Raw genomic sequence first — 24,650 nt, 5'->3', positions numbered from 1 at the left:
ACATGACAAGACATACCAACCTCATTTTGCAGTTGATATGGTTAAGGGAGCCTCTCTTTTTTAGCTCAAAAGAGCAATGAGAAGGATAACAGTAAGAGTGCTGGTGCTACAGCAACTGTGACTCTGACACCTAGATACAGCAAAATCTAAAAGTTTGGAAGCACAAGACAGAGTTGCCATGGGGGTAAGGGGAGAAATTAAATACTTGCTGGATGTCCAGATAATATTAAGAAACATGAACAAGAAACAGCATGCCCTTGTAGATTCAAAGTCATGATTTAGTTAAGTGTGTCCTCAAAAGCAAATTTCTGAGAAAGAGCAGACTTTTACAGCAGGCCCACAGTTGTGTTTATCAGTGGGAACACACTATTTTCTTTTCTCAAATTAGCAAAATAATTAATTTCAGCATCAGCAGCCTGCAATGCTAAAAGGATAGATGATTCTTTAAAGCAGAAAAGGGGAATGGAGTTACAGGAAGAAAGACCAGGGCCATGACAGTACTTCAGATGAAGGGAGTGGCATGGGACAATGAAAACAGGAATCAAACACAGGAGCTGCAATTTGTTTTAAACAGCCACTCTGAGCTACTTAAGACAATTGCTTTCCTTTTGGGGAAAGGAAAGTTTTCCAAAGGAAAAAGGAAAGTTTAAATGTTGGAAAATACTGGGACTAAATTGGGAAAAGCAAGCTTTGAAGTGTTCTAAGAAAAGAAACCTTCATAACAGAGCAGGGAAAAAAACCCACAAATAAGGGCAGGGGCCTGTGATGCAGCTCTCTAACATACCTACCTACCTGGAGAGCTTAAGCAATGCAAGAAGTTACCCAGCAGTGCTATTTTTTCCTTCCGAAAGGCAGTGGTTTTTCAGCAGACAAGTTATTTACCCTAAGAGAACCTTCACCTGGTTTTGGCAAACAATCTCAAAGAGATCTAACCCAGCAGAAGAGACTGGCCACATCCTATGTCTATTTGATTGATATTAATTGCTTCTAAATAACATAAGCTATGCATGCATTAACATTGCACAGTAAACTGTACTGGCTCACATTACTCCTTCTCTTACAGGCAGGTGATACAATAACAGAGGTGGAACCTGTAGACAAGGACTGGATGAGTGGAGAAATACAAGGAAAGTCTGGGATATTTCCCAAGAACTTCGTTCAGATTTTAAAAACACCATGAAGCGTTGCCTCTCTTTGTACTCCCTACAAGTCGGAGAGAATGTTTTCTATCCTAAAGGCACAGCAGAGACATCAATGTGTTTTGACTATCAATGTTTTGCACTACTTTTTCTAGACAGTCATTCTAGTATCTTGAAGTCAAATAAGAAAATTTTAGTCTTTTGTGACAGTGTATGTAGTCATGCTTCATGAATGCTCTGAGAGCAAATACAAGCAGGATTTTAGCAGTTTCCAACTAGGAAAATACAGTGGTGCAACACCATTTTAACTTAAATAGCATTGTAATATGTTTACTATCTGGTATTACATTTATCATGCACAAAGTCTGCATAAAGTAAGCTTCTTTGGGCTTCTTAAAAAGACCTTTTAAAAATCCAAGTTTTAAAAATTGTTTTTAAGGTATAATTGCAGCACTCAGTATGTAGATCAAGTTTGATATTCAGGTTTCGTTACTGCTTGACTTCCCCATTAGCAGTAGAATCCACTTGTTTTATGACTTGGAGCATAAGGAAGGTAACTGGTATTTCATAGTAGAAAAATATCAAATCTAATACTGGTAAGAGGGAAAACTCAGAAGCAAATCCTTGTGTAGTACTCTTCTATTCTTAGCCCAAGCTGCTCATACAGGAAGATCACAAAAGTAACACTTTTTTGTTTGTTTGTTTATTAAGTATTTTGCCTCTTAACAAGTAATGTTCAAATTGGTATGAATCATCTTAGACCTTTCTCCCTTCTCCGGAAATCCTTTCCAGATGCAGGATTTTTTTACTCCCCTGCTCTTTGAGCACTGTCATACCCTTCTTTCTCAGCTGAAGTTAGCTGTGACAGACAGTGTTTACTGAGCTCTCTCAGATCCCCTCCCTGTAGTAGCTGCACTATTCCAGTTATTTGCCCCTCCACCCCCTTCTTGTAAGTGGAAAGCCAGTCTTCACTCAGTCTGCATTTCATTTGCCACTCAAGCACTGGAACATACTTCAGTAACACTATTCCTGTCCTTAACATGAAGGATATTATACAGCCTTGGTTTTAGCTTTCAACAGACACGGGATTAGTTTGCAGTTTGTTACCACATACCAACTATACTGAGCATAATTATAAATGGTCTGTCAGGGCCTTAAGGAAAACATGCCTGGCAAGAGGTTTCTTAGAGCTTCTTGAACTAAGGCATTTAGTAAAAAGCAGCAGTGTGACTTGAACAGCAAGCTTAAGACATGACTGAGGTAGCTTCACATTATAGGAACTTCTGGTAGTAAATAGCTTTCTGCAACATTTGGCTTCTGACAAAATAGTTAAATGCATCTTGATTAACTGCTAACTTCATCAGACTGGAATAGAAAAAAAATATGCTGCGGTTGGCTCTTTCATTGCTGACAGTATTCCAGTATTCCATCACTTTTGTATTGTGTAACATAAAAGAACCAGTGAGCTGTTAGTATGTCATTACTTCAGAGATGCAGGTCACTAGGTATCAAGACACCCTTACCAGTTCAGGTTGCAAAAGGGCCAACAGTTGAGTGGTGGATGGAGACCAAAAACTAGAGTCTTGATTGTCCTTGAGACAGCTTTGACTTAAGTCACATGCCTGCTTACAACTTTATCAATACAAGGTCCAAGTATTGAAGCAACAACTACCTACTGCTACAAAAGGTTGGCATGCATCTAAATTGGTGTCTAAGCAAGCTGGTGAGGGTAGCTCTCCCATCCCCAGGCACTGCACTTTGGTTACTGTCTCACAGCAGGCAGGAACAAGCTCACAGCTAAAACTGGACAGGACTCCCCCGCAGCAGGGAACAGACGTCCCATCTTGGTAGCAGACTGGGGCTCCCCTGAAGCGAGCCCAAGAAACATGCTGCACAGACATGAGGCCCCCAGCCCCATTTCGCTTTGCAGTCAGTAATGCCACAAGTACTTGCAGACAGACACAGACGTTAGCCCTCCGATCTTTTTCCTCTAGAAGCTTCATGAAGTGTTGTGTATTTAAACTGCACCAGTACCATTCACACAACTGAGGGATGAAGATCACACAAGGTTTTTTAATGAGCTGAGAACTGGGATTTCTACTTTCATTAAGGGGATTAACCTTACAAATACAATTATGAAGTGTGTGCTATTCTAGAAAGATGGAAACATGACAATTTATAGAGGCATTATTCAGTTTTACCATCCCCAGGCAAGCTTATCCAGAACTCCTGTGGAATCACTTAATAAGTCCACCTTTGAGGACAACCCTTCCCAGTCTCCACACTCTCCTGCCAGGAGATTTCAAAGGTTCATGTTGTTTATTCCAATAAAACATCCATCTCCTGCTACAGAAATCCAAGGAAGCACATAGATAGATGGCTTTCCTGACTCCTGCAAGTCACTCAAGACTTTTCAACCATAAACTTTCAGTGGATCACCCTTTTAAGAGGCTTCTTCCACCATGACCTGTGCCAGCATGATTCCTGAACCTGCAGGGAACACAGCAGGGGGAGAACAGCAGAACCAAGCAAAGCCCACACCAACACACATAATACCCAGGTCCTCCAAAGACAGACCACGTCATTGTCATGGTAGATGAGGCTTAAGTGTATGATGTTTACTTACTGTTTGTCTGGTAGTTTTCTAATATTTTGATACAAGTCTCAGAAGTAGAACTAAATTTTTATATTTTCAATTTCCTCTTCCCTGTTTTTACAGCTGTGTATTGACCAGTTGTTTTTATAACTTCCACTGAATGTTTAGTCAGTGCCTGTCGGTAGATAAGACCACTCTCCTTTATTTTAATCATCTCCCTATTATGCAGGGCAGGAAGGGCAGCAAAGCCTTATCTTCCGAGCAAGGAGTGCCATCTAAAGGCTGCTTGCATTACTGCAGGCAGGTAAGAGCGTATTAATTAAAACTGAAACAAGTTAAGACACTTAGCTTTTACAGGAAGGGATTTTCTTAAGACTTGATGCCTAATATCACCATGAAACTGCATACAGATTGTAAATTAAAATTCCTATGGTGTACAGTACATAATCTACAAAAAAATGAGAATGAGACCGAGCGCAAATCCTAACTGCAATATAGTAGCAACTTTCAGCTGTAACCTTGAAATTCAGCCAGACTCTCATACATTAGTATGATAGTAAAAGCCTCATTTCTCAAACCATTTCCTGTTTGACCCACCCCCTGGAAATACCTTCAGGAAGACATCTTTGTTCTGTGTACATTTAAGTGTCCTAAATAAATCTTGTTAAGTCCAGTAAGTTTGATATGGTACCTCTGTAAATTAAGAATGTATTTAACCAATAAAATTTTTATAATTAAAACATGATGGCATTTTCATTGCCTTTATGCCATGGAGACCTGAGCTTTCCACTTCACACAGCGATTTTATGCATCTCATTCTGCCAATATATTTAACACAACAGCAAGAAACGCAGCCCCACCCCCAAACAGCTACTACAGTAATACCACATCCCTTTACAAGTAGTCCAAACCCCCCAGAATCCTTATGGCTCTAACATGGCTTATTCAAGCCTTCGGACTCGGGTACATTTTGCACTTGCCACCTGCTGCAGCCAGCCATTATCACAGGGTGTCGCTCAAGATGGGGATGCTCTCCTCTGGCTGTGGCAAGATTACTTGTGACCAAGCCATGGGCTGAACCTGAGCTGACGAGCAATTCTACACATCCATTTCGGTGTGCACTATTCATACACCATCATTTTTCAGCTGATATTTGTACAGAGAATACGGAGGAGGCACAAAGTTTTCCTTCCTGTTTACTTTCCCATCTGAAGTAGTTTTATGAAGCGTACGTTTACCCAGAGCCCCTACATGGTAATGCCAGCAGTCTACAGATCCAAAAATTAAATTCTAAAACCTGAAAAAAGTTCTTGTTCTTTCCCAATCCTCTTGGACTGGTCTTTTTGAAACATATACACCTCAGACTTAAAGCCGAAGGAAAAAGTAACAGGGTAACAGACATGTTTCAGAAATGAGCAGAAAACACCACCTTAGGATTTCTAACTCTCCTTGTCTACAAAGAACACTGGCCAGTTGCAGTCCCTTACAATGCATTTGATGGAACTATCACTAAGTGGAGAAAATACAGCCAACACCTGTCCATTACTAGAAAGTTCTGACAGATCGTACTGTAATGCAGCAGGGCTTGAATATATGCACGTATATATGTACACACCTGCATTAAAACATGCTGTAGTTAAGTTCAAGGATTTTCAATCTCCCCACACTTACCCTAAATCATGTTTTTTCTAAGTCCAGTGAAAAGTTCTCATTTTTGTTAGAGAAGGGGCATTTATTGCAATTCATGGCTTCAAAAATATGACAGTCTGGGACTCCTGGAGAATGACTCAACAGTGCAGATGGAGAGCAAAACAGATGAAAAGCAACACTACTCCTTTCTTCTGTTTCAGCATCATGAAAGTTTTGAGCACTCACTACCCTTCCACCACACAAACTGAAAAAAGCAGAAAAAGCAGGCCAGTATTTACAATCCAATAAAGATGGTTACCTGACTATTAAATCACTGGCTATTCTAAGTATCATCCCCCATACTAACTTAGTTAAACTAACTTGGAATCACAACATGAAGTCACATCACTTGCAGTCTGAAATTGGAAAACATTCTTCTCATTTTGCATATTATTTGCTCCAAACCAGAATCAGCAACTAGGAAAAGGCAAAAATCCCTGACACCAGTACAGCCCTCGTGGGTAGTGGAGTCCCTCTATTCTTCGCCTAGTAACTTTTTAACAGTAACATCTAATTGCTTTTCTCCTTTCTTGCCCATTTTACAGTTGACTGCCAAAGCTACCACTATCTCTGTGACCTCCCCAAATCTGTATCATTCTGTTCTCAGGTTTTAAAGAACAAGTTTACCAACAATTTAATAGCACGAAGTTTAGCTTTGTTGCCCAATTCCAAACAAAACAGGCTGACAGTGCAAAAACATGTTTTAGCCAGAAAAATACACCCTTCAACTTCTAAACTGGCAAAAACTGAGCAACAAGCAAAAATGCTATCATCAGAGAATGGAAAAAGCACTCAAAATTCCTCCACAAATCACGTGAGTGCTTTATTTTCAGAACAGAGACCATTGCCTCTTTACAGTAGAACTTTTTCCCCTGAAGTTCCACAGGTTTTTCAACTGTGATTACAGTTATCCCTCGGTTCTGATGGAGGCTAAAATACATACAAACCTACTTTTCAGCTTATTTCTACACTGCTCAAAACCAACACTGCTTCCATAATCAAAATTACAACTTAAAGATCTTTTGACTATCAGAGACCAATCTATCCTGAGAGGTCGTATCAAATTACTACCAAGAAGCTTAAACATACACTTAAGTAATTCTCCAGTAAGTAGCCTGGATAAATCCCAGACTTCCCTGCAATAAGCAACTCTGAAGCAGTCAAGTTCCCCTATGTGGCAGCCCATACCCTGTACAGTGCTCCTCTTTGAAGCACCTCTCACCATTACAACCTCTGCGCACATCCACAAGATTGCTTTTGTGAGGGCCAAAATTTCTGGGAAAAACCCAACAGAGAATCCTTGGTACTGTACTCTCCACCTTTCAAAAAGGACAACCCACCTTCTTCCACCCATCACGCAACACCAATCACAAAAGCCAGATCTCCAAAACAAGTTGTTTGTTTGTTGGTTTTTTTTTAAAACTAAGGCAACGGGTTTTTACCTTTTTAAAAGCCCATCCACATACCAAGTACCAATACTGTCTAGTAGCAATGTAGGCAACCAAACATCAGTTCTCTATATTAAAACTTTTATTTTTGATCAATTTTAGTTTCAGACAGATTCTTGCACGGGCGGCTCATATCCATCAGCTCGCTCTACTTTAGTGCCTGCCTCATCTCCAGAAGGTTTTCCAGCACCACCACCTTCACCATGCAGTTCCATCAGCTTGCCCACTAAAAAGAAGGAATATTATAAATAGTGAGAGATGCACCTATTTAAACGGTTTTAAATTAATGAATTGCTCATCATATACAAATTAAACCGCCAGAACATTTAATGTAGGTATGATCAAGCCCATTCCAGAAAGCTCATGCAAGGAGATGCTGCTACAATTACTGACAAAACCAAGCAGTGAAGTAAGTGCTACACAATGAAATTGCAAACGAAGCCTTGTTCACAACCTAATAATGCATTATATGGGAATGTCAGAAAGGGGGAAAAGTAGAATCATTCCATGTCATCTGGGACCGAAACATTTTGTCATCATTCATTCCCAAGCCAAAGCCTTTGAACAGTCAGCAGCAGTTTCAAGCATGAATTCAAAAAAATCTCCAAAGTGGATGATTGCTGCTCGCCTTTCGAGCCACGTGTTGGACTAGAAGGACAAGCCTTTTTACTACTACAGCTACTTAAAGCTTATAATGTTGCTTTAACATCTTTATCAAAAGCAAATACATTTTAAACTAATGGCATCCCACATCCTCCTCTAAGAACACTAAAAATCTGCAGGAATTGACTTACATTCAAATTTGGGCTTCTTCAGCATCTTAACCTTGCGGACATAGACATCATGAAGAGGGTAAATGGACTGACAGGCCTTCTCTATGTCTTTGCCAATGCTATCTGGGATCCTGAGAAATCAGAAAGCACATCAGTACCAGAACGCTACAAAATTGTGCCTACTTCTTCACCAGCAACGCAGGCTTAAAAGAGTTCTTAAGAACACATAATATTCTACAAAAGTCTGCATCATCAATACCACCTTCACTCTCTGACAGTTTTCTTCAAGTATGTTTAGATTCCAAGACATTTTCCTTGCATTGTTAGAAGGGATACAGTGCAAGTGTGCTCATTTTGAGAGCAAATCTGCAATTAAATTTTTGGAAGCAAGCACCACGCTTTGGAAAATTTCCTTCTATCAGAAGAGTCCAGAACACTCACAGCCCCAACTGATCAGAATTACAATTTGAGTCTGCAAAAATGCAAATCGAAAACCTCTGGAGAGCCTGAATTTACATTTATGCAAATGCGATGGTTGATGGAAGTCAAATACGATGCAGAGACTAAGAGAATATTTGAAGAAAATGGCACATTAGCTTTTCAACAGGAGAGGCACCTTGCCTGGTCTCTGCTGAACAGTACGTGAAGCACCAGCATTCCCTAAGTACTCAGTAACAACTAACCAACAAACTATTTAAACTGTAGGGAAACAGAACACACAGCCTGAGCTTACAGCTTATTGACAACTTCTTTCAGGTCGTTGGTTTGGACCTCTCGGGTCATGATTTCCATCATCTTCTTGCGAATCTGTCGAACCTGCTGATGCTGGGCATACGAGGTCTTGCGGATTTGGTTATTACGCTTCTTTGTAAAACCCACACAGAAGAGGCGCAGTAGGTAACCATCGGTAGTTTTGACATCTACATGGGCTTCGATCATTGTCTAAAAAAGAAACAGTCGTTTATCATCAACGTGACAGACAGGCTTCTTAAACCCACACACCTAACACTCATCAATATCTGCTGATGCCACTTCCAATGCAGCTTTATGTGGCATCAGTGGTTCAGTGGTTATCTCCTTTCCTAAAGGCACCAGCAACAACGCAGACCTTGTTCTTTACACACCTGCCATTTTTTGACCATGGAGCACATTTTATCCCGGGTGAGGTCCATTCCATGGAAGTTGGTCAGACAATTTTTGCCCTGAACATCCTCAGTTATCAGTTTAAATTTACGGAAGGCAACCTCATCGTTCTGCAGATCAGCCAGACTCACTTCAAATACACGACCCTTCAGTCCATCAGAGGCAATTTCTGTATTACGAAACAAAATAACACTTTTTATTAACATTAGAAAAGTATTACTCAAATCAGATACCGAATTTCCATTTAATGTTTTCTAATAGTAGGTGATGCCACTAGCTTCAGAGCTCTCAAGTTTTTAGGTATCTTGAACAAGATCAAACCAACTCATAGAATGCAATACTCCTTTCGTTAACTTTGTGAGGAATCTTTAAGATAGTTGTATCAGATGCTGAATATAAATACCAGTGAAATGCAGATTCCAGCATGTGTAACTGGGTTTTTTTAAGTGGAAGAAGTTACAATGTATTTGGAAATTATGAAAAATAATGAAAAAAAGCCCCATGTGCTAGCAGAGATTAAACAGCAACACCAAAGTACAGTCTTTCACAGCTCACCTCTAACAATTAACCATTTTACACTGGCTGACTCATACGTGCTTTACAGTGACCCTTATTTTACTTGTTTCACACATATACAGTTCAAAATAACAATCATCTTCTTAACTTTAAGTGCAATCAGAATAGTATAATGCAACTATTTAGCCATTTTACACAGCCAACCTTCCAAAAATATGGTTATCTCTATCTGGATCACCCTGAATTCCTAACAGAGGCTTTTATTTCCTAAGCTCTGCCAGATGACCTAAAAAACCTTTACTATTCAGTGATACATCTACATATGCTCCCATTAGATTAGCAGCTGTAGCTCTCAGAGATCCCTTTAACTAAAAGATTACAATTTCAGTCTCTTCTAACATGACAGTCTAAGGTCTCCTGTAACACTGCCCCCACATCTCCCTCTGTGATAATCAGAATGACTTTTTAATTCTCAACTTTCCTCAAACTCATCAGGTTACCACAACTTCAGGCACATCCTTCTGTATCATACCCACAATTCGGTGCTCTTGTACAAACAAGGACCACACCGTATCAACTTCCTTCCAACTAAGCTCATTTGTTTAAACAACTCTGTCAACTTAAGAAAACTCACTCAAAACAAGCAATGAAATTAGACGCAGGCACTTCTTTTTTTAAACTTACAGGTTCATAATATTATGAGCAAAACCTATTTGTCAGCACTTCTTTAATCGAATCTCATTTGGAGCTAGCACATGGGACAAATAAATCTCCCTCCGCTGTGTAAAATCCCACTACTCACTAGTTCCTTGAGTCCTGGTGACAAGTGTCTTCCCGATGTTTCGGATATTAAACATTGCTGGTGCTTTGACATCATACCAGTCCTTTTTGGAGAAAGGATCAACCCTTAATTTAAAGCAGAAAAGATTTTTTTTTAATTGGTTTTCTCAGATTAAACCAGGCTGAAATAAGACCTTCCTCCCCGTATGCTTTGCGAAATGGAAATGCAAACGTCAACATTTTGTGCTTTCAAGTTTAACGTGGTTGGCAAGTACACGAATAGAGACAGTTAGCACTACCCACCACAGCGAGGCAGACATCCATTTCAATTTAATTCTGAAAGACGAGGAACAACTACGCAAACATCATAAAGTTAAGACGACAAAAAACCATACAGAGTTACATTCCGGCATTGCAAGCAGTGCGCTTTAACTGACGTCCCCACGAAGACCCCGCTGCATTTCTCGACCTCTGCAACTAAAACGCACTAGGCACAACGAAGCAAGTGCGATGTTGGGCTTGCACCAGCACCCCTCGAGGACCCCCCGCGCCTGCAGCGCGCAGGACTTCAGCCGGGCCGGGCAGGGCCGGGCCCTTCCGCGGGGCCGCGCAGCCTCTCCCGGGGCCTCGGACACATGGCGGGGCCGCGGGCAGCCCGGCCCGGCCGGGACCCGAGCACTCGCAGCGGCAGCGGGCACCGCCGCCCGCCCGGGGCTCTCCCCGCGGCGCGGCCCGGGCCGCTCCTCCCGCCGCCCCGCAGCTGGCGCCGCGTCTAGGCGAGGCCCGCGCCCGGCCGCCGCCATGACGGCAGCGGCGCGCTGCCCGCCGCCATCCGCCCCGCATCCACGGCATCCCGCAGCCACGGCATCCCGGCGCCCCGTCCCGGCCTCTCCCGGCCGCCCTTACACTTTCTTCTTGGCGCCTTTCTTGCCGCCCTTGGTGAGGCGCTTGTTCTTGCCCACCGCCATGGTCCCGCCCTGCCCACGGAAAGGCCGGACGCCGCCGGGCGCGCGAGATTGTACGAGAGCGAGCCTCGCGCGAGCGCCGCGCGGGACGGGGGCGGTGCTCTCGCGAGAACGGGGCCGCCCCGCGCCGGAGGGGACTATGCCGCAGCGGGGGGGGGGGGGGGGGTGCCCTCGCCTGCCCGGCTCTGCCGCCGGGCTCTCGGCTGCGCCGGACGGCGGGCCGTAAGGGGGGAAGGAAGAAGCGGGAAGACCTCCTAAAATATTAAAGTGCCAGGAATCAGGGCCTTGTGTTTCTTGTGCTCAGCCCACCCACGGCGCCATCCGCCCTGCCCCGGCCGGCCTCCCGTGCCTTCAAAAGGCGGGAAAAGCCGGCGTGGAGAGGAAGAGTAGAGACCGGAGGGCGAGTGTTAGGCGGGGAGGGGGAGCGGGGGCACGGTAAGAAAAATGGCAGCGTTTGCCCTGAGATGGCAGGGCCAGGGTCTATGCTGACCAGGAGGGTGGCAGGCAGTGGCTACTGCCAGGCCCTCATGGACAGGACAGAATCTGGCACCATTTTCCCTTTCCGTGCCTTTTGTGGCCCCACCCCATCCCCTCCCCAAGGACTTTTTGGCTTTGGACTTACGGGATCTTGCAGCACACCCTGAGGCCTCCGTGCTGAGGCCTTGGCATGCTTTCCACTCCTCACTTTTGGCCTTTGTGCCTTTCGCAGCGTCCTAGGCCCCTCCTGGTGTCTTTTGGGGTGACCCTGGGGCCTCTCTGTACCTATTGAGGCCTCCCAGTGGGCTCTGTGTGCCTTTCAGGGTGCTCCAGGACCCTCCCTGCACCTCTCAGTGCACTCAGTGTATCAGGAGCCTTGTGGAAGATGCTTATTTGAGGCATTAGTGACCCTGAACAGGGCACACGGGTTCCACTTGCCCCTGTCCTTCTGACTGGAGAAGCCGCTCTGTAATTACTGTGATCTCTAACATACGCTGTCTTTGGGAAGAGCAAGCTGCCTGTGGATCAAGGGGTGAAACCTGCTGATCCTGGCCACTGAGACCACTGCACTTTTAGCAGCTAGGGAGCCACATCACAGTCAACCTGGACAGGCACAGGCCCATGACGTCAGTAAGATTTACTTGAGACATTAAGGTTTTCTCACTGTCTGTATTCTGCTTCTACCATATTAAAGCTTTTCTCCTCTTAAGCTGTTTGTTGGCAGGCCTTTCTTGCTGAGATCCAGAAAGCCCTGCAGTACCTCTCTCAGCCTCACCTCACTGCACAACCCTCTGTCACCCTCAGAGCTTTCTGGGTCATCCCAGCCTCCTCCGTGTGCCTTACAGTGCACCCCTGGGTCACCAAGCAAGGAGCTTGGCCCCCGGAGCACACACAGTGCGGCCTTGCGGCCCCTTGGTTGAACACATAGATACTCAGTGACGAGATGGGAGATGTCTGAATGGGGCAGCAGTCCTGCAGGCAGCCAGGGATGACACTGGCTATCAAACTTGTGCAGTTGTGGGACCCCAGCAGGCAGAGCACCCTGGGATGGGGTTTGCTGCTCTGGGTCTGCTCAAACAGAGCAACAGCCCAAAAGGCAGTTGTCACCTCCTGCAGGTTCTGTGCAGCCAGTAGCCCACGGTTTACAGGTTAAATCTGGACAGGGACTTTTCCTTTGGAGGCTTCGGTTGAGGCTTGTTCCTGCTCCTGGGGACACCATCCCCTTCCCACCCACACCAGGACAGCAGAAGGCAGAGTGTGTCCAGAGGGTGGTCATGAGAGCCCCCATCCTACTTCCATGCCCAGCAGGAGCAGGGTCTTGTCAGCCTCGGAGAGTCAGCAGGGGGGCTGTGCTGATCTTCCACGTCTGCAAGGTTTTGGCCAGGTGCCCGAGCTGTTCTCACTGCGGGGGCTGTGCAACTTTGAGGAGGATTTCTTGAGAGGCCCACAGAGCCGTAGAGATGCCACCACAGGCCAGGGCAGGGCACTCTTCACCTTCATCATGTCCGGTCTTAGACCTTTTCTAGCTTTTGGGGGGAAGGTGGTGCCCAGGACCAAGCCTACCCCAGGCTGAAGGACACAGTGGCCCTGGAACAGACAGGGGGGCAGCTCTGTGCTCTCCTTGGGGACAAGTAGATCAGATCTTATGGTGACACACTTCTCCCAGCAGTCCATGGCCCTAGTGCTGAGGCCCACTCGTGAAGTGTCAGCATCTGGTGTCATTGTGTTCCTTGAATCACCGGTGGGGTCAAACTTGGTTGCTCATGTGGAAAAAGGGCAGCTAAGAACTCCTGTACACTTTGTTCTGCATCTTCCATTTGCTGCTTCCCATCACAGTCTCTATCATGTCTTTGAAGACGAAGATGGAGACCACTTGCAGCCGGCGGTGACAGCCTCTCCTGGGCACTGTGTGCCTCTGCCTCTGAAGGGGACACACTCTCCTTGGGGGTCCCTCATGTTCTCCCTGATGGTTGAGGGAAAGTGGTGGGGTTTTGATGGACTTAGGCTGGCTCCTGGCTCTTTGCTTGTCTCTGCCTCGGCAGAGCCGTCGGGAGCACATGAGCTAGTGGTGAGGCAAAACGCATCCCAGAACTTCCCAGGGGTACAAACTTGCCTTCAAGGGGCACAGGGGGAAGGGACACAGAGCTTCTGAAGCAATGAGGAGCTGCTGTGGACATAGCACACCATCCAAGAGGGGCAGGAGTGTCTGTCAGCTGCCCCAGAGGTGATGCTGACATCCTTTCCCCCCCCCCCGAGCAAACTAGGTATATTGTTCTGCCACCCAAGGGGACCCAGGTGTCCTGCCCCACATGGGGCACATGGCCCAGGCCAGAACGCATGGTCCAAGGCAACATGGGCAGGGGCCACCTGGGGGAACGTGCACAGCCTGCCACGTGGTTCGTTAATGACTGCCTAATGACCTTGGGGGGGCCACAGGGGGGAGTGGGGCCTCCTGGATGCCTGCCTCCCTCCATGCATCCACTGGACCTTGCTCTTTGCCCTGCCCCTCCTCTTGGATCTTTGCCCATTGGGCCCAGCTGGGGACAGTATAAAAGAAGCTCGGAGGAGTGGGAGGGATCCTGGAGACGCTGAGGCCATAAGGGAAACAGAGGCACACACACACAGGTGCGAGTGAGGGACGCGTAGGGGACCAGAGTGTCTACGGGAGGGGACTGTGAGGAACCCGAGCATCCAGTGGGGGAGGGAGGATATGTAGGGGAGCCAAGTGTTGGGGCAGGGGATAGATCTATAGGAGACCCAGAGGTCTGGTGGTGAGGGGTGTTCCATAGGGGACCCAGGATTTTGGGGTGTGCAGAGCTGTAGGGGACCCAGGTGTCCATGGGGTGTTCTGTAGGGGACCCAGGCATCCAGGTAGGATCCACAGATGGCCCCAGTGTCCACGGGGGCTCCCCATGCATTTAAAGGGGATTTGTAAGGGACCCAGGTGTCTGGGAGGGGAAATCTGTAGAGGAATCAAGTGTCCAGGGTGGGGTTTCCAATCGGGGGCCAGAAGTCCAGATGGCCTTGACCCCACTTTCCACAGGTGCCCATGGCGGGCTGGGCCCTATGCATGGCCCTGGTGCTGGCAGCCCTGGCAGGGGCAGTGGGCGAGAGCCGCTATGAGAAGTTCCTGCGGCAGCACGTGGACCACCCCCGGACACCTGTGTTTGCGGCGCACCGCTACTGCGAGACCATGCTGGCACGCCGGCGGGTGACGGCCCCGGGGAGGCCCTGCAAGCCCTCCAACACCTTCGTGCACTCACCGGCCGAGGAGCTGGTGGCTGTCTGCACCCAGACGCCTGACGCGGAGGGTGTCCACAGCACCCCAACACCCATGAGCCTCACAGCCTGCCGCCTGCGGGGGGGGGACACCCGGCCCCCTTGCGCCTACCGGGCCCGGCAGCTCCAGCACCATGTGCGTGTCACCTGCCTTAACGGGCTGCCCGTGCACCTCGCTGGCACCTACGCACCCACCCAGTGAGGCTTGACATGGCGGGGCTGTAGGTGGGCACATGGATTCTCTCTCTTGCTGGGGGCACCGTTAGGGTCTGCAATAAAGGAAGTGCCACAGGCCTGGGCTCTGGCATCAGCTTCTGGGGGGACTCTGCGATCCTACCCCTCTCTGGGTGCCCCTGAGCCCCCTTGGGTGTCCCCGGCCCTGTCCAAGGTGGCCCACTATATGACTCATAAACCCTTGGGTTTTCCCAGCTTCCTGGGTATCCCATAAAGCCCTAGGGTGCCTCTGACCTCTCCTGTTCCATATAGACTCCCCTTTCCTGGGTGCTCCACAACTCCCATGGGTGCCCCATAACCCCCCTGGGGTCCCTCTGCTCCCCTGGATGTGTACCCAACTCTCTCCCCCAGTACCCTGACCCTTTGGGTGTCACATTGGTTTCCTGGATGCCCCATAGCTCCCACAGTGTCTCCCAACCTCCTGTGTGCCTTATAACCCCCTGGGTACCCCCAACTTCCCCCGTGCCTGCCCCATAAACCCTCATGTGCCCCACAGTCCCCTCTCCCACATGCCTCTGACCCCATCTGGGATGTCTCTGGGGCTGAGGCTGCTCTTGGGCTCCCCTGGCTCCCCCACGGAGCTAAGCACTGGCTGGGACCACACACAGCCCTGAACCACCACCCCACACACACTGAACACACACAAAACCACAACACACGCACACACAACACACAAAACATGCACTGTGCACACAACACACAACCACACATCACACTGACAACACACACAACACAGCACAAAGACAAAACACACAAGTACATACACACACCACACACACACACGCATACACAAACAAGGACTTTCTTGGGTTTGGATGGGATTTCATGTGTTTCAGCTTGTGTTCATCAACTCTTGTCCTGTCACTGGGCACTGAGAAGAATGTGGCTCCCTTGTCTTCATTCCTCCCCATCGGTACATATTAGTACACTGATAAGCTTCCCCTGCCTGAGCCTTCTCTTCTCCAAGCTGAACAGTCCCAGGTCTCTCAGTCTTTCCTCTTATCAGAGCTGTTTCTTCCAGTCCCTTCACCATCAGCATCCCTTTGCTGGACTCTCTCCATTATGTTCATGTCTCTCTTGTACTGAGGAGTCCACCACTGGATCCGGCATTCCAGGTGTGTCTCAGTAGTGCTGAGTGAAGGAGCAGGATCGTCTCCCTCCACTTGCTGGCAGCACTCTGCCTAGGGCAGCCCAGCAGGCTGGGGGTCCTCTTCTCTCTGGTCCTATCGGTCAGGGAGCCCTGAGGATTCCAAGTGCTGACATCCAGGTGCTGTGCTGTTGAAAAAGCACCTTGAGGAGACAGCTCTGAGCAGCAGTCCCAGGGCAGCAACAACAGTTCTGGGATGCCCTGCACGCTGGGGCTACCTGAGTGTGCTGGAAATGTTGGGTTGTTCCTGGCATCTCCCCTTTGCCTGAAGGACAGCTCCACCCCTCCAGCACATCCCATCCCACTATTTTGCTCTTGGTTCACCCCTCTGCTGTGTTTTCCCTGAAGAAGCAATTCTGCTTCTTCAGCATATGGTAGTGTCTGTTCTTTGTGAAAGCTAAAGGGAAAAAAAAAAACAGCCACAAAGGAGTCAGGATCATCCTGAGGGTGTTAGGACATCCACTCTTTCCAGCAGCCAGTGGCAATGCAGATCATACCCAGGTACTTTATCTCTGAGGCAAAGCACCAGTTAAGCTGCTGGTTTATACCAGGGATCAGAAAAGCTGTAGCTGCTCCTGCCACATCCAAAAGGAAGTGCCAGACAAGAACTGGTTCTCTGTGGGCCTTGCATATCATGTGAAAGGGGATGGAAGGGGAAGGAAGAGCATGCAGCCTTTTTTCCCCATCACTGGCTACTGTGCATGGTCCTTGGAGCTGAGTACCTCTTGTCTCAGGAGCTCTGTGGTGAGGTTGAGGGGAACCAGCACAGGGAATGGTCTCCAGTGATGTCAGTCCCTGTTCTAAATGTCCCCAAACCTTTGGGGGTACCAGAGGATCCATCTCCATCTGGCCTTGGTCTCAACATCAAAAGAGAAAAAGGAGCTACTAATAGGATTCTGCCTGGAAAATAAGTCACCTCTTTTGCCACTGCTGGCAGAGGGGAAGTGCACAGGGCTGCCCCCTCACCCACCACTAAGTTCAGCTGATGTGGCTGAGTTAAAGAGTTCCAAGGCCATATTGCAGGCGAAAAAGTGACTTGCAGAAATTTCACTTAATTTATTGCCAGTTAACATTCTACACTTATATTACTGATTTGGGCATTGAGAAGCACAGAAGATATAAAAAATTACATGAGAACCTTCCCCAGGCACAACTTCAGACCTTCATGAGCAGGATCGTGGCTGCAATCAGAGACTTCCACACTATCCTTAAACTACTGGGTTATGGCCCTTTATCCAGGGAGATGAAAGGGCCTTTGCCACAAGCAGTGATCAGCAAATCTGAAATGGCAACAACTAGCAAAAAGCCAGGGTGGGACTATTGCCTGAAAATAAAGGAAGGAGTTTTGCATTTGTGCCTTAATAAACCATTGCATTTGATTCTTAATTCCTTTCTCATTTAGGTACTTTCACATCCTGCCTATCACACCCAGACATATGGTCCCAAGGTTAGTGGTTGATTCTGCCTTATAACACCACAGGAAGACAGAAACTATCATCTCGCTTTTGTGGATGGGAGTTAAGCAGCTTTCCTAAGGACACAGAGCAAGTCTGAGACAGACTTCAGGCGTCCTGAACATGATTTAATGGTTTCCCTTCCAATTTATGTGCTTTTTCTTTAAAGTAACTTTTTTGCTTTCAATGTATGGCTTTCACTTTGCAGTGTGCCCTGCAGCAGATCAGTATAGGCTGCATAACAATAGGCAACCAAAACTGTTCCCCAGACAGCACTGTATTCCACCAAGAAAGCAGCTATAAACTTTCTGGATACTAGCCCAAAGCTAGTATGAGAGTCACACCTGCTCAAATTTCATGCCCAGAGTTTGCTCTGATAGTGGTCAGCCTGCTCTTCTCACCTGCTGTATTACCAAACAATTAATTCCTTAGCCAGAAACCAGGCTGTTGCTTATTTAGTAAGTGCAAATGAAGCAAATAATGGTCTCACATGCTTCACTATGGCTCACATGCTTGCTCTAAGATCACACTTCCATCACCCAGCATCTGATGGTATAAAATGAGAGGCATGAGCAGTGTGTTAACATTTCCAATGCTACTGTGGAAATTCATTGCTGCTTCTTGAAAAGCAACACCATTTTTGCAGAACCATAGCAGAGAATTGCTTAAGTGGGCACTTGCAAAGGCCTTCAAAAATATTTACTCAGCAAAGTCAATACTGGGCTCTATGGATTTGGCAGAATGAATCCTGTGGAACCAGGCTTTTGTTGCATGCCATGCATGCCAAAATTGACATGGAAAAAGCTTCTCTCCAGTGCTACCATTTGCTCTTAGAATATACTCTGCACAAATACAGCAAAATACAGCTGGTTTCTCTGCAGTATTTGCTCTAATAATTTTTTCCATGGGGTTTTGGTCCCCTGCCTTCTTATAACCAAATAACTCATCCAAACAATGCAGTAAGCTTTCCAACATTACGATAATTTGAAAAGCTCAGCGAAGAGTAGCATTCATAAAAGTCAGACTTGATATATATTTTTAAATAAAACTTACTTTTTTTAATGAGCACAGTTCTTTCTGTAACTTTAGGCAACAATTTTTCTCTTTTTATTGAAAAACAGGCTAGTCTAAATATTTTGAAGCATTCATCAAAGGAAGGGAAAAACCTTACTTTTACCCCTCCAATATGTTTTTTTTTTCTTCCAGAAGGAAATTCCAGGATATTCCTCTCTGCATTCACACTGTTCATATGCCTAAAATAAAGCTGGTATCAACTGAGTTTTTAAAAAAGTCCATGAGCTTTCCATTTGAATTTGTCTATTTTTTCTCAGCTGCATCTCACGAAGAAGAGCTGAAAACTGTAGATTGATTTTCTCGGGAGTTTTTATCTGTTTAGCATGAAATACTGCTGGAGGCATTGTGAGAGCATCAGCAACTGGCTTCATGTCACCCTTGAGATGACTCTTCAAATCACCTATCAAGTCTGGCCCAAAAGAGAACCTTTCACTTTCTCATAGGGCACATTTTTGAATGGATGCACAGTTTAAACAGTTTAAGTGCAATGACTCATTTCTACCATCACAAGTATATCTGTGAGCCCATATTTTTTACCTGATTATACTTTACATATCTTTATTTACTTGAAGAAAAATTGTTGGGACAGAATAGAGCTATTCCTTTATCTCTGGTAAATGAGAACACCCTGTAGCTTGGTCTGGGTGGTGGGGTTGAGGGGTTCACCCTCCCTCGTCACTGAGAAGCGGCAGAACTCATCCTCTCCTTTCTGTGACCAGGGGTTTAAATACTGGGAAGTCCCCACCACTACCCCATAACAAGTCTTCTGGGAAAAATCCACAGCTTTCTGTGAGGGACTGAGCTGAGACGAAGCAAAGAGAAAGGACCAAGGCTCTAGAAGTACCTGGGGATTTTGCTCTGAGGTGCATCCCAGCATGGCACATGTGGCAGCTCAAAGAGGCTCTTATCTTGGCAGCTCACTCTCGCTGTCTTCAAAGTATGTGGTAATGGCCCAGGCGTCTGACAGAGCAAATAACCAACCCCAACTTTTTCCACCTGCACACAAACCTTGGGACAGAGGTGCTCGAAGGAGTCAGCACTGACAAATGCAAAAAACATGCTCCTCTTCCTGCAGATACCTCTGTTTCCTTGGCTCTGCTCTGTTTTTTTGAGGTCCTGCCACATATAAAGAGGAGCCAGAGCAGTTCTTGGCTCAGTTCTTTCCCCAGGCCTCAGAGGCAGTTGAAGCAGCAAGGTGCTCAATGCGCTGGGCAGATCTGCTTGTCCTTCTCCATGCAGCCCCGTATCGGCTGGTGGCTTTCCCCTTCGCTGCTCTCTTCCACCACCTCTGTGCTTCGGGGCACCTCTCTCTGACTGCCCGGTACGTGGTCATCACTCCTGCTGCTGCACCAAGGGCAAGTCATGCCTGTGGATGCTTTCTGGGGGCTCTCCTGGTCAGAGGTACAACGGGACACATGGTAGTAAGTTCCTGCTGACTTGGGTAGGGATGTTTGTATGGCTGGGATGTGAGCTGTTCTCGGTCCCCCCTCTCTTCAGTGGGGCAGGATCAAGGTCATTAAGGACAAAACAGCCAGGCCAGACACTCTGGTGTTGTGAGAGGTGGGTTTAGGGGTGTACCTGGATGAGGACGTGGGCAAGAAGAGCACGGCAGGGAATGGGGACTGTCTCTGGTGTGACTAGGATGATGGCCAGGCAGGCCCAGCGATATCTGCCTCAGTCTCCTCCCCATTCTTGCTTGCAGTCACAATGGCCCTGGTGGTCCCTCAGCCCCATGAGAGGACAAGAAGCAGACTACAGGAGGATTGTGGAGGCTGCAGGACCCAGAATAAGTCCCACTATCAACACCCTGGCAGGAATTTCAAGTCCCATTTTCCCCAAAAGGCAGCCAAAGGGCATTTGGTCTCTTCTAGGTACATATTCCTCCTCGTCGGAGGATGTCTCCTTGCTGGTATAGCCATGGGCAGCTACGCCGTGTTGCTCCTCATCCCTGTTGCTGGTTCTGTGCTCATCCTCCTCTCCGTCAGCCCAGCCCATGCCCACACTTGGGTCTTCGCCCTCCAGATGTTCTGGCAAACACTCTGCCACCTGGGTCTGAGCAGCCAGGAGATGGATCCGCAGGACGCCAGGTAACCCCCACGCTCTGCCTCCTTCCCGCTCCTCTCCTCAGCGGGCTGGGGGCCCTACTGGTCGTTTTGTGAGGGTGGAGGACCCTCCTTGGGCTGCACTGGCTCACTGTTCCACAGCCGTCGGTCTCCCCTCTGGCTCCGGCTGCATCCCCGTGTGTGGTGACTCTGCAGGCATGGCAGTGCTCCGGGGACGTGGGACAGCATATCCTCTGTGTGCAGCCTTGTGCCTGTGCCTCTAATGCTCCCTTCAGCACTAGAGGAGTACTCGCCTTAGCTGCCTCTGTATTAGTCCTACTCTGAAACCCCCTCCTCTGTAAATGCAAGCAACATACAATAACATTCTGCCCCCTCTCCCAACTTGTGTTCTGAACCTTAATTGCTAACCTCCTCATCCTAACATGAGTAGGCAGCCACGCAGTAGAACACCCATTCATCATTATCAGCCAACTAGCCTCCCTTGTTACTTCACCTCCCTCCTCATCCCCTTTCCCATCATTAGGACTTTAGAAAATAAAATACTCAACTACTAAGACACTCTAATAGTTTACAAAAAAAATTGGTCTTGTAAACCAAAGAATGAAGACTACCCCCTTCTTAAGAGTTTCACCAAATACCTCAGAAAAAGTGGACTTAAACCTCTATCTCCACCTCCTAAAGCTAGCATTTTACACTAAACTACTTCCCCCCTAAACTACCCAAGTCACCCCGTGAGACAACCCCCGCACAAGCTCTAGCACAAGACTTCCAGCAGCTCTCAGGTGCCTTCTCCTTCCAGGCCAGCCATCGCCCTTTCTGCCATCATGCTGCTCACCCAGAAGGCAACATCTCTGGCCCTGGACATCCATGAAGGGCTCGTGCCGCTCCAGCTGGGCCAGGGGCTTTTGCAGCGCGCGCTGCCCCTCTACAGCTACCTGCTCTTTTTCCCAGCCCTCCTTGGAGGTCCCCTGTGCTCCTTCAGCAGGTTTCAGGCCCAGATTGAGTCCTGCGGTGCTCTCCCCCACCCGCTGAGGGCCGCCGGCCAGCGGTGCCTCGGTGCAGTGGCCCTGCAGGGGCTGCGTGCGGGGCTGGCAGGTGGGCTGGCCAGCAGGCAGGGCTGCGCCGGCCTGGGCTGCCTGCCCCACATCTGGGCGCAGGCCCTGCTCCTCAGACTGGCCTACTATGTGCATTGGGTGCTGGATGAGGCCCTCCTCGAGGCAGCGGGCTTCACACCAGAGGTGGGCCAGGGAGACCTTTCCATCCACGACCTGTGGACGCTGGAGACCACTCACCGCCTGGCCGTCTTCACCCGGACCTGGAACAAGAGCACGTCCCGCTGGCTGAGGAGACTCATCTTCCAGCGCTGCCCAGTCCAGCCACTCTTAGCCACCTTTGCCTTCTCTGCCTGGTGGCACGGCCTCCAGCCTGGGCAAGTCTTTGGTTTCCTGTGCTGGGCTGTCATGGTGGAGGCTGACTACCGCATCCATCCCTTCCTCAGTGCCTGGGCCACCTGCCAGGGTGTGAAGCTCCTCTACCGTGGCACAACCTGGGTCTTCACGCAGCTCATAGTTGCCTACATCCTGGTGGCTGTGGAGATTGAGAGCTTCTCCATGCTCTGCCTGCTCTGGACTTCCTGCAGCAGCATCCTTCCCCTCTCCTACAGCCTTGCACTGCTGCTGCTGCTGCTTGCCAAGAATCATAGAATCATAAAATGGTTTGGGTTGGAAGGGACCTTAAAGATCATCTAGTTCCAACCCCCCTGCCACAGGCAAGGCCACCTTCCACTAGCCCAGGTTGCTCAAAGCCCCGTCCAACCTGGCCTTGAACACTGCCAGGGAGGGGGCAGCCACAGCTTCTCTGGGCAACCTGTGCCAGTGTCTCAGCATCCTTACAATAAATAATTTCTTCCTTATATCTAATCTAAATCTACCCTCTTTCAGTTTAAAGCCACTTCCCCATATCCTATCCCTACACTCCCTGATAAAGGGTCCCTCCCCATCTTTCCTCCAGGCCCCCTTTAAGTACTGGAAGGCCGCTATAAGGTCTCCCTGGAGCCTTCTCTTCTCCAGGCTGAGAAATGCCAACTCTCTCAGCCTGTCCTCATACAGGAGGTGCTCCAGCCCGCTAATCATCTTCACAGCCTCCTCTGACCCGCTGAAGCGCGTCCATGTCCTTCTTATGTTGGGGGCCCCAGAGCTGGACACAGCACTGCAGGTGGGGTCTTGCGAGAATGGAGTAGAGGGGGAGAATCCCCTCCCTCTTCCTGCTGGCCACACTTCTCTTGATGCAGCCCAGGATGTGGGTGGCTTTCTGGGCTGTGAGTGCACATTGCTGGCTCATAGTAAGTTTTCCATCCACTGATACCCCCAAGTCCTCCACAGGGCTGCTCTCAATCCACCATCACCCAGCCAGTACTTGTGCTTGAGATCGCTCGCCCTGACCCATGTGTAGAATCTTGCACTTGGCCTTGTTGAACTTCATGAGGTCTGCACAGGCCCACCTCTCAGGCTGAAACAGAACTGAGCTTGTCCTGGACTAACCTGTGTAGATGGTGGGGCATGTCCCTGCACATGTGAGCATGCAGGGTGAGAACTGTTGTTGGCCAAGCAATCTCATATAATAGCATCTGTGGAAAACCAGGTTGGTTTTCACTCCGGGGATATCCCCCAGCTTCAAAGAGATGCTCTGAAGCAGAGATGCGAGGTCACCAGACCACTGGGCAAGAGGGCTTCTAGCAGCACTGCCTGCCCAGTGTTTGTCTTGGGGCTTTGGGTCTCAGCCTCATCTCATGCAGGAAGCATACAACCTCCCCACCAAGCTCATCCATGCTACAAATGAACCAGTCAGAACTGTGTGCAGCTTCTGGTTATCTGTCCTCCATGGTGAGAGCAGGCACTGGCAGAGAGCTGCTTTGCCACCCTTCTTGTGCACACAGACCACTGGGAGCCTGGGCACAAGGAAAGAGGCTGGCAGTCTGTCTGGGGGTAGCACAAGAAACACCCCTTTCCCCACCCAGCAGTACTACAGAGATGCATGGGTCTGTGGTGTTTCTCCAGCAATTGCCCCTCAGCACTGTCCACTGTGTCCACTGTTGCATGTGGACCCCAGACTGTGTTCCCAATTAGACACCTTCTGTAATACCCACCCCTCCACCAAGTGGGTGACATGCTTGGCCCCCAGAGTGTGGGGTCATCTGTGTCCCCTGCCACACAGAAGAGGGATGATCCATCCACTCCACCATTCTTGTAGAGGATCCTGGGCATGGGGGCAAGAATGCCTGCTAAGAAAAGGGGGGCTACTGCCTATGGTGTGCTGAGGACAGCACTGGCAAGGGACAGTAAGCGAGCAAAGTCCCTGGACTCAGCTGCAGCACTCAGCCGAGGCTTAGGTGTCACTTCCCCACAAAGATACACAGCAGAAACCCTAATGTACTTCTCCAGTTCATGCACTGACCTAGGACTGTTTAGGCTGGAGAAGCAGCATGAGCTACCGTAGGAGAAAGTATCAGGAAAGCTTGGAGCTAAGAGTTTCTGTTTATATGAGAGTAATAAGCCACCCACCAAATCTCAAAATAATACAGCTGAAAATGCTACAGTACTATTGTTGGCCTTTACTCTGCTGGGCATGCTGTTGCAGGGTACCAGGACCAACACCAGAAGCAGTCTTAAGTGCCCAGACTCAAGGGAAAAATTTTGATCAGCTTAACATCCCACACTGTGCAGGCCCTGCGACAACACCTGTATCAGTGTTTGTCACTAAACTAAAACTCAGCATGCAAAATGGATCCAACCTTGGTTTTTGTGGGTTGGTTGGATGTTTGGCTACTTCTTGACTCCCACTTGGGTACCAGCCCAAGCCTTGCAAGCCATTTTG

General features: G+C 48.3%; 4 protein-coding genes and 1 non-coding gene across 9 annotated transcripts in view; 3 read left to right on the top strand and 2 right to left on the bottom strand.

Moving 5' to 3' along the window:
• SH3D19 (SH3 domain containing 19) overlaps positions 1–4,469 on the top strand; it is a 91,445-nt gene extending 86,976 nt beyond the window's left edge. For all 3 annotated transcript variants that reach the window (XM_074905618.1, XM_074905617.1, XM_074905615.1), the window contains one exon: positions 1,064–4,469. In XM_074905618.1, the coding sequence (XP_074761719.1) occupies positions 1,064–1,180 (117 nt within the window). In that variant the 3' untranslated portion in view covers positions 1,181–4,469. The remainder of the gene's footprint in view (positions 1–1,063) is intronic.
• Positions 4,470–6,936: 2,467 nt separating this feature from the next.
• On the bottom strand, positions 6,937–11,141 carry RPS3A (ribosomal protein S3A). Of its 3 annotated transcripts, none has more exons than XM_074904028.1 (6): positions 10,991–11,141; positions 10,107–10,210; positions 8,770–8,957; positions 8,379–8,587; positions 7,667–7,776; positions 6,937–7,098 (listed from the first exon to the last, which is right to left on the bottom strand). In XM_074904028.1, the coding sequence occupies exons 1-6, from the start codon at positions 11,050–11,052 to the stop codon at positions 6,977–6,979; spliced, it is 795 nt and encodes a 264-aa protein (XP_074760129.1). In that variant the 5' UTR covers positions 11,053–11,141; the 3' UTR covers positions 6,937–6,976. The 3 variants fall into 3 exon arrangements, with proteins under 3 accessions (XP_074760129.1, XP_074760131.1, XP_074760132.1); XM_074904030.1 differs by having other exon boundaries at positions 8,379–8,443; positions 8,854–8,957; XM_074904031.1 differs by lacking the exons at positions 6,937–7,098; positions 7,667–7,776; positions 8,379–8,587 and having other exon boundaries at positions 8,798–8,980.
• Positions 7,347–7,417, bottom strand: LOC141960458 (small nucleolar RNA SNORD73). Its single transcript, XR_012633627.1, has one exon. It is a non-coding gene; the product is annotated as a small nucleolar RNA SNORD73 (small nucleolar RNA).
• A 2,967-nt stretch (positions 11,142–14,108) lies between the features above and the next one.
• On the top strand, positions 14,109–15,079 carry LOC141959760 (ribonuclease CL2-like). Its single transcript, XM_074904027.1, has 2 exons — positions 14,109–14,151; positions 14,570–15,079. Exon 2 carries the CDS (start codon positions 14,576–14,578, stop codon positions 15,005–15,007), a length of 432 nt encoding a protein of 143 aa, XP_074760128.1. The 5' UTR covers positions 14,109–14,151; positions 14,570–14,575; the 3' UTR covers positions 15,008–15,079.
• A 3,611-nt stretch (positions 15,080–18,690) lies between these two features.
• MBOAT4 (membrane bound ghrelin O-acyltransferase MBOAT4) lies at positions 18,691–22,556 on the top strand. Its single transcript, XM_074904026.1, has 3 exons — positions 18,691–20,035; positions 20,586–20,801; positions 21,577–22,556. Exons 1-3 carry the CDS (start codon positions 19,917–19,919, stop codon positions 22,523–22,525), a joined length of 1,284 nt encoding a protein of 427 aa, XP_074760127.1. The 5' UTR covers positions 18,691–19,916; the 3' UTR covers positions 22,526–22,556.
• The last annotated feature ends 2,094 nt before the right edge of the window (positions 22,557–24,650 follow it).

The sequence above is a fragment of the Athene noctua genome, chromosome 4 (assembly GCF_965140245.1).
Source record: "Athene noctua chromosome 4, bAthNoc1.hap1.1, whole genome shotgun sequence".
In the NCBI taxonomy this organism is placed as follows: domain Eukaryota; kingdom Metazoa; phylum Chordata; class Aves; order Strigiformes; family Strigidae; genus Athene; species Athene noctua.
This window is presented reverse-complemented; position numbering and strand designations above follow the sequence as displayed.

Excerpts from the sequence above, each read along its gene's own strand:
- MBOAT4 (XM_074904026.1), top strand. The coding sequence starts at position 19,917 with ATGCGCTGGGCAGATCTGCTTGTCCTTCTCCATGCAGCCCCGTATCGG. Across the intron at positions 20,036-20,585 it reads CACCTCTCTCTGACTGCCCG|GTACATATTCCTCCTCGTCG; the intron begins GTACGTGGTCAT and ends GGTCTCTTCTAG. Across the intron at positions 20,802-21,576 it reads ATGGATCCGCAGGACGCCAG|GCCAGCCATCGCCCTTTCTG; the intron begins GTAACCCCCACG and ends TTCTCCTTCCAG.
- LOC141959760 (XM_074904027.1), top strand. The coding sequence starts at position 14,576 with ATGGCGGGCTGGGCCCTATGCATGGCCCTGGTGCTGGCAGCCCTGGCA.
- RPS3A (XM_074904028.1), bottom strand. The coding sequence starts at position 11,052 with ATGGCGGTGGGCAAGAACAAGCGCCTCACCAAGGGCGGCAAGAAAGGC. Across the intron at positions 10,211-10,990 it reads AAAGGCGCCAAGAAGAAAGT|GGTTGATCCTTTCTCCAAAA; the intron begins GTAAGGGCGGCC and ends CTTTAAATTAAG. Across the intron at positions 8,958-10,106 it reads CACCAGGACTCAAGGAACTA|AAATTGCCTCTGATGGACTG; the intron begins GTGAGTAGTGGG and ends TTCGTAATACAG.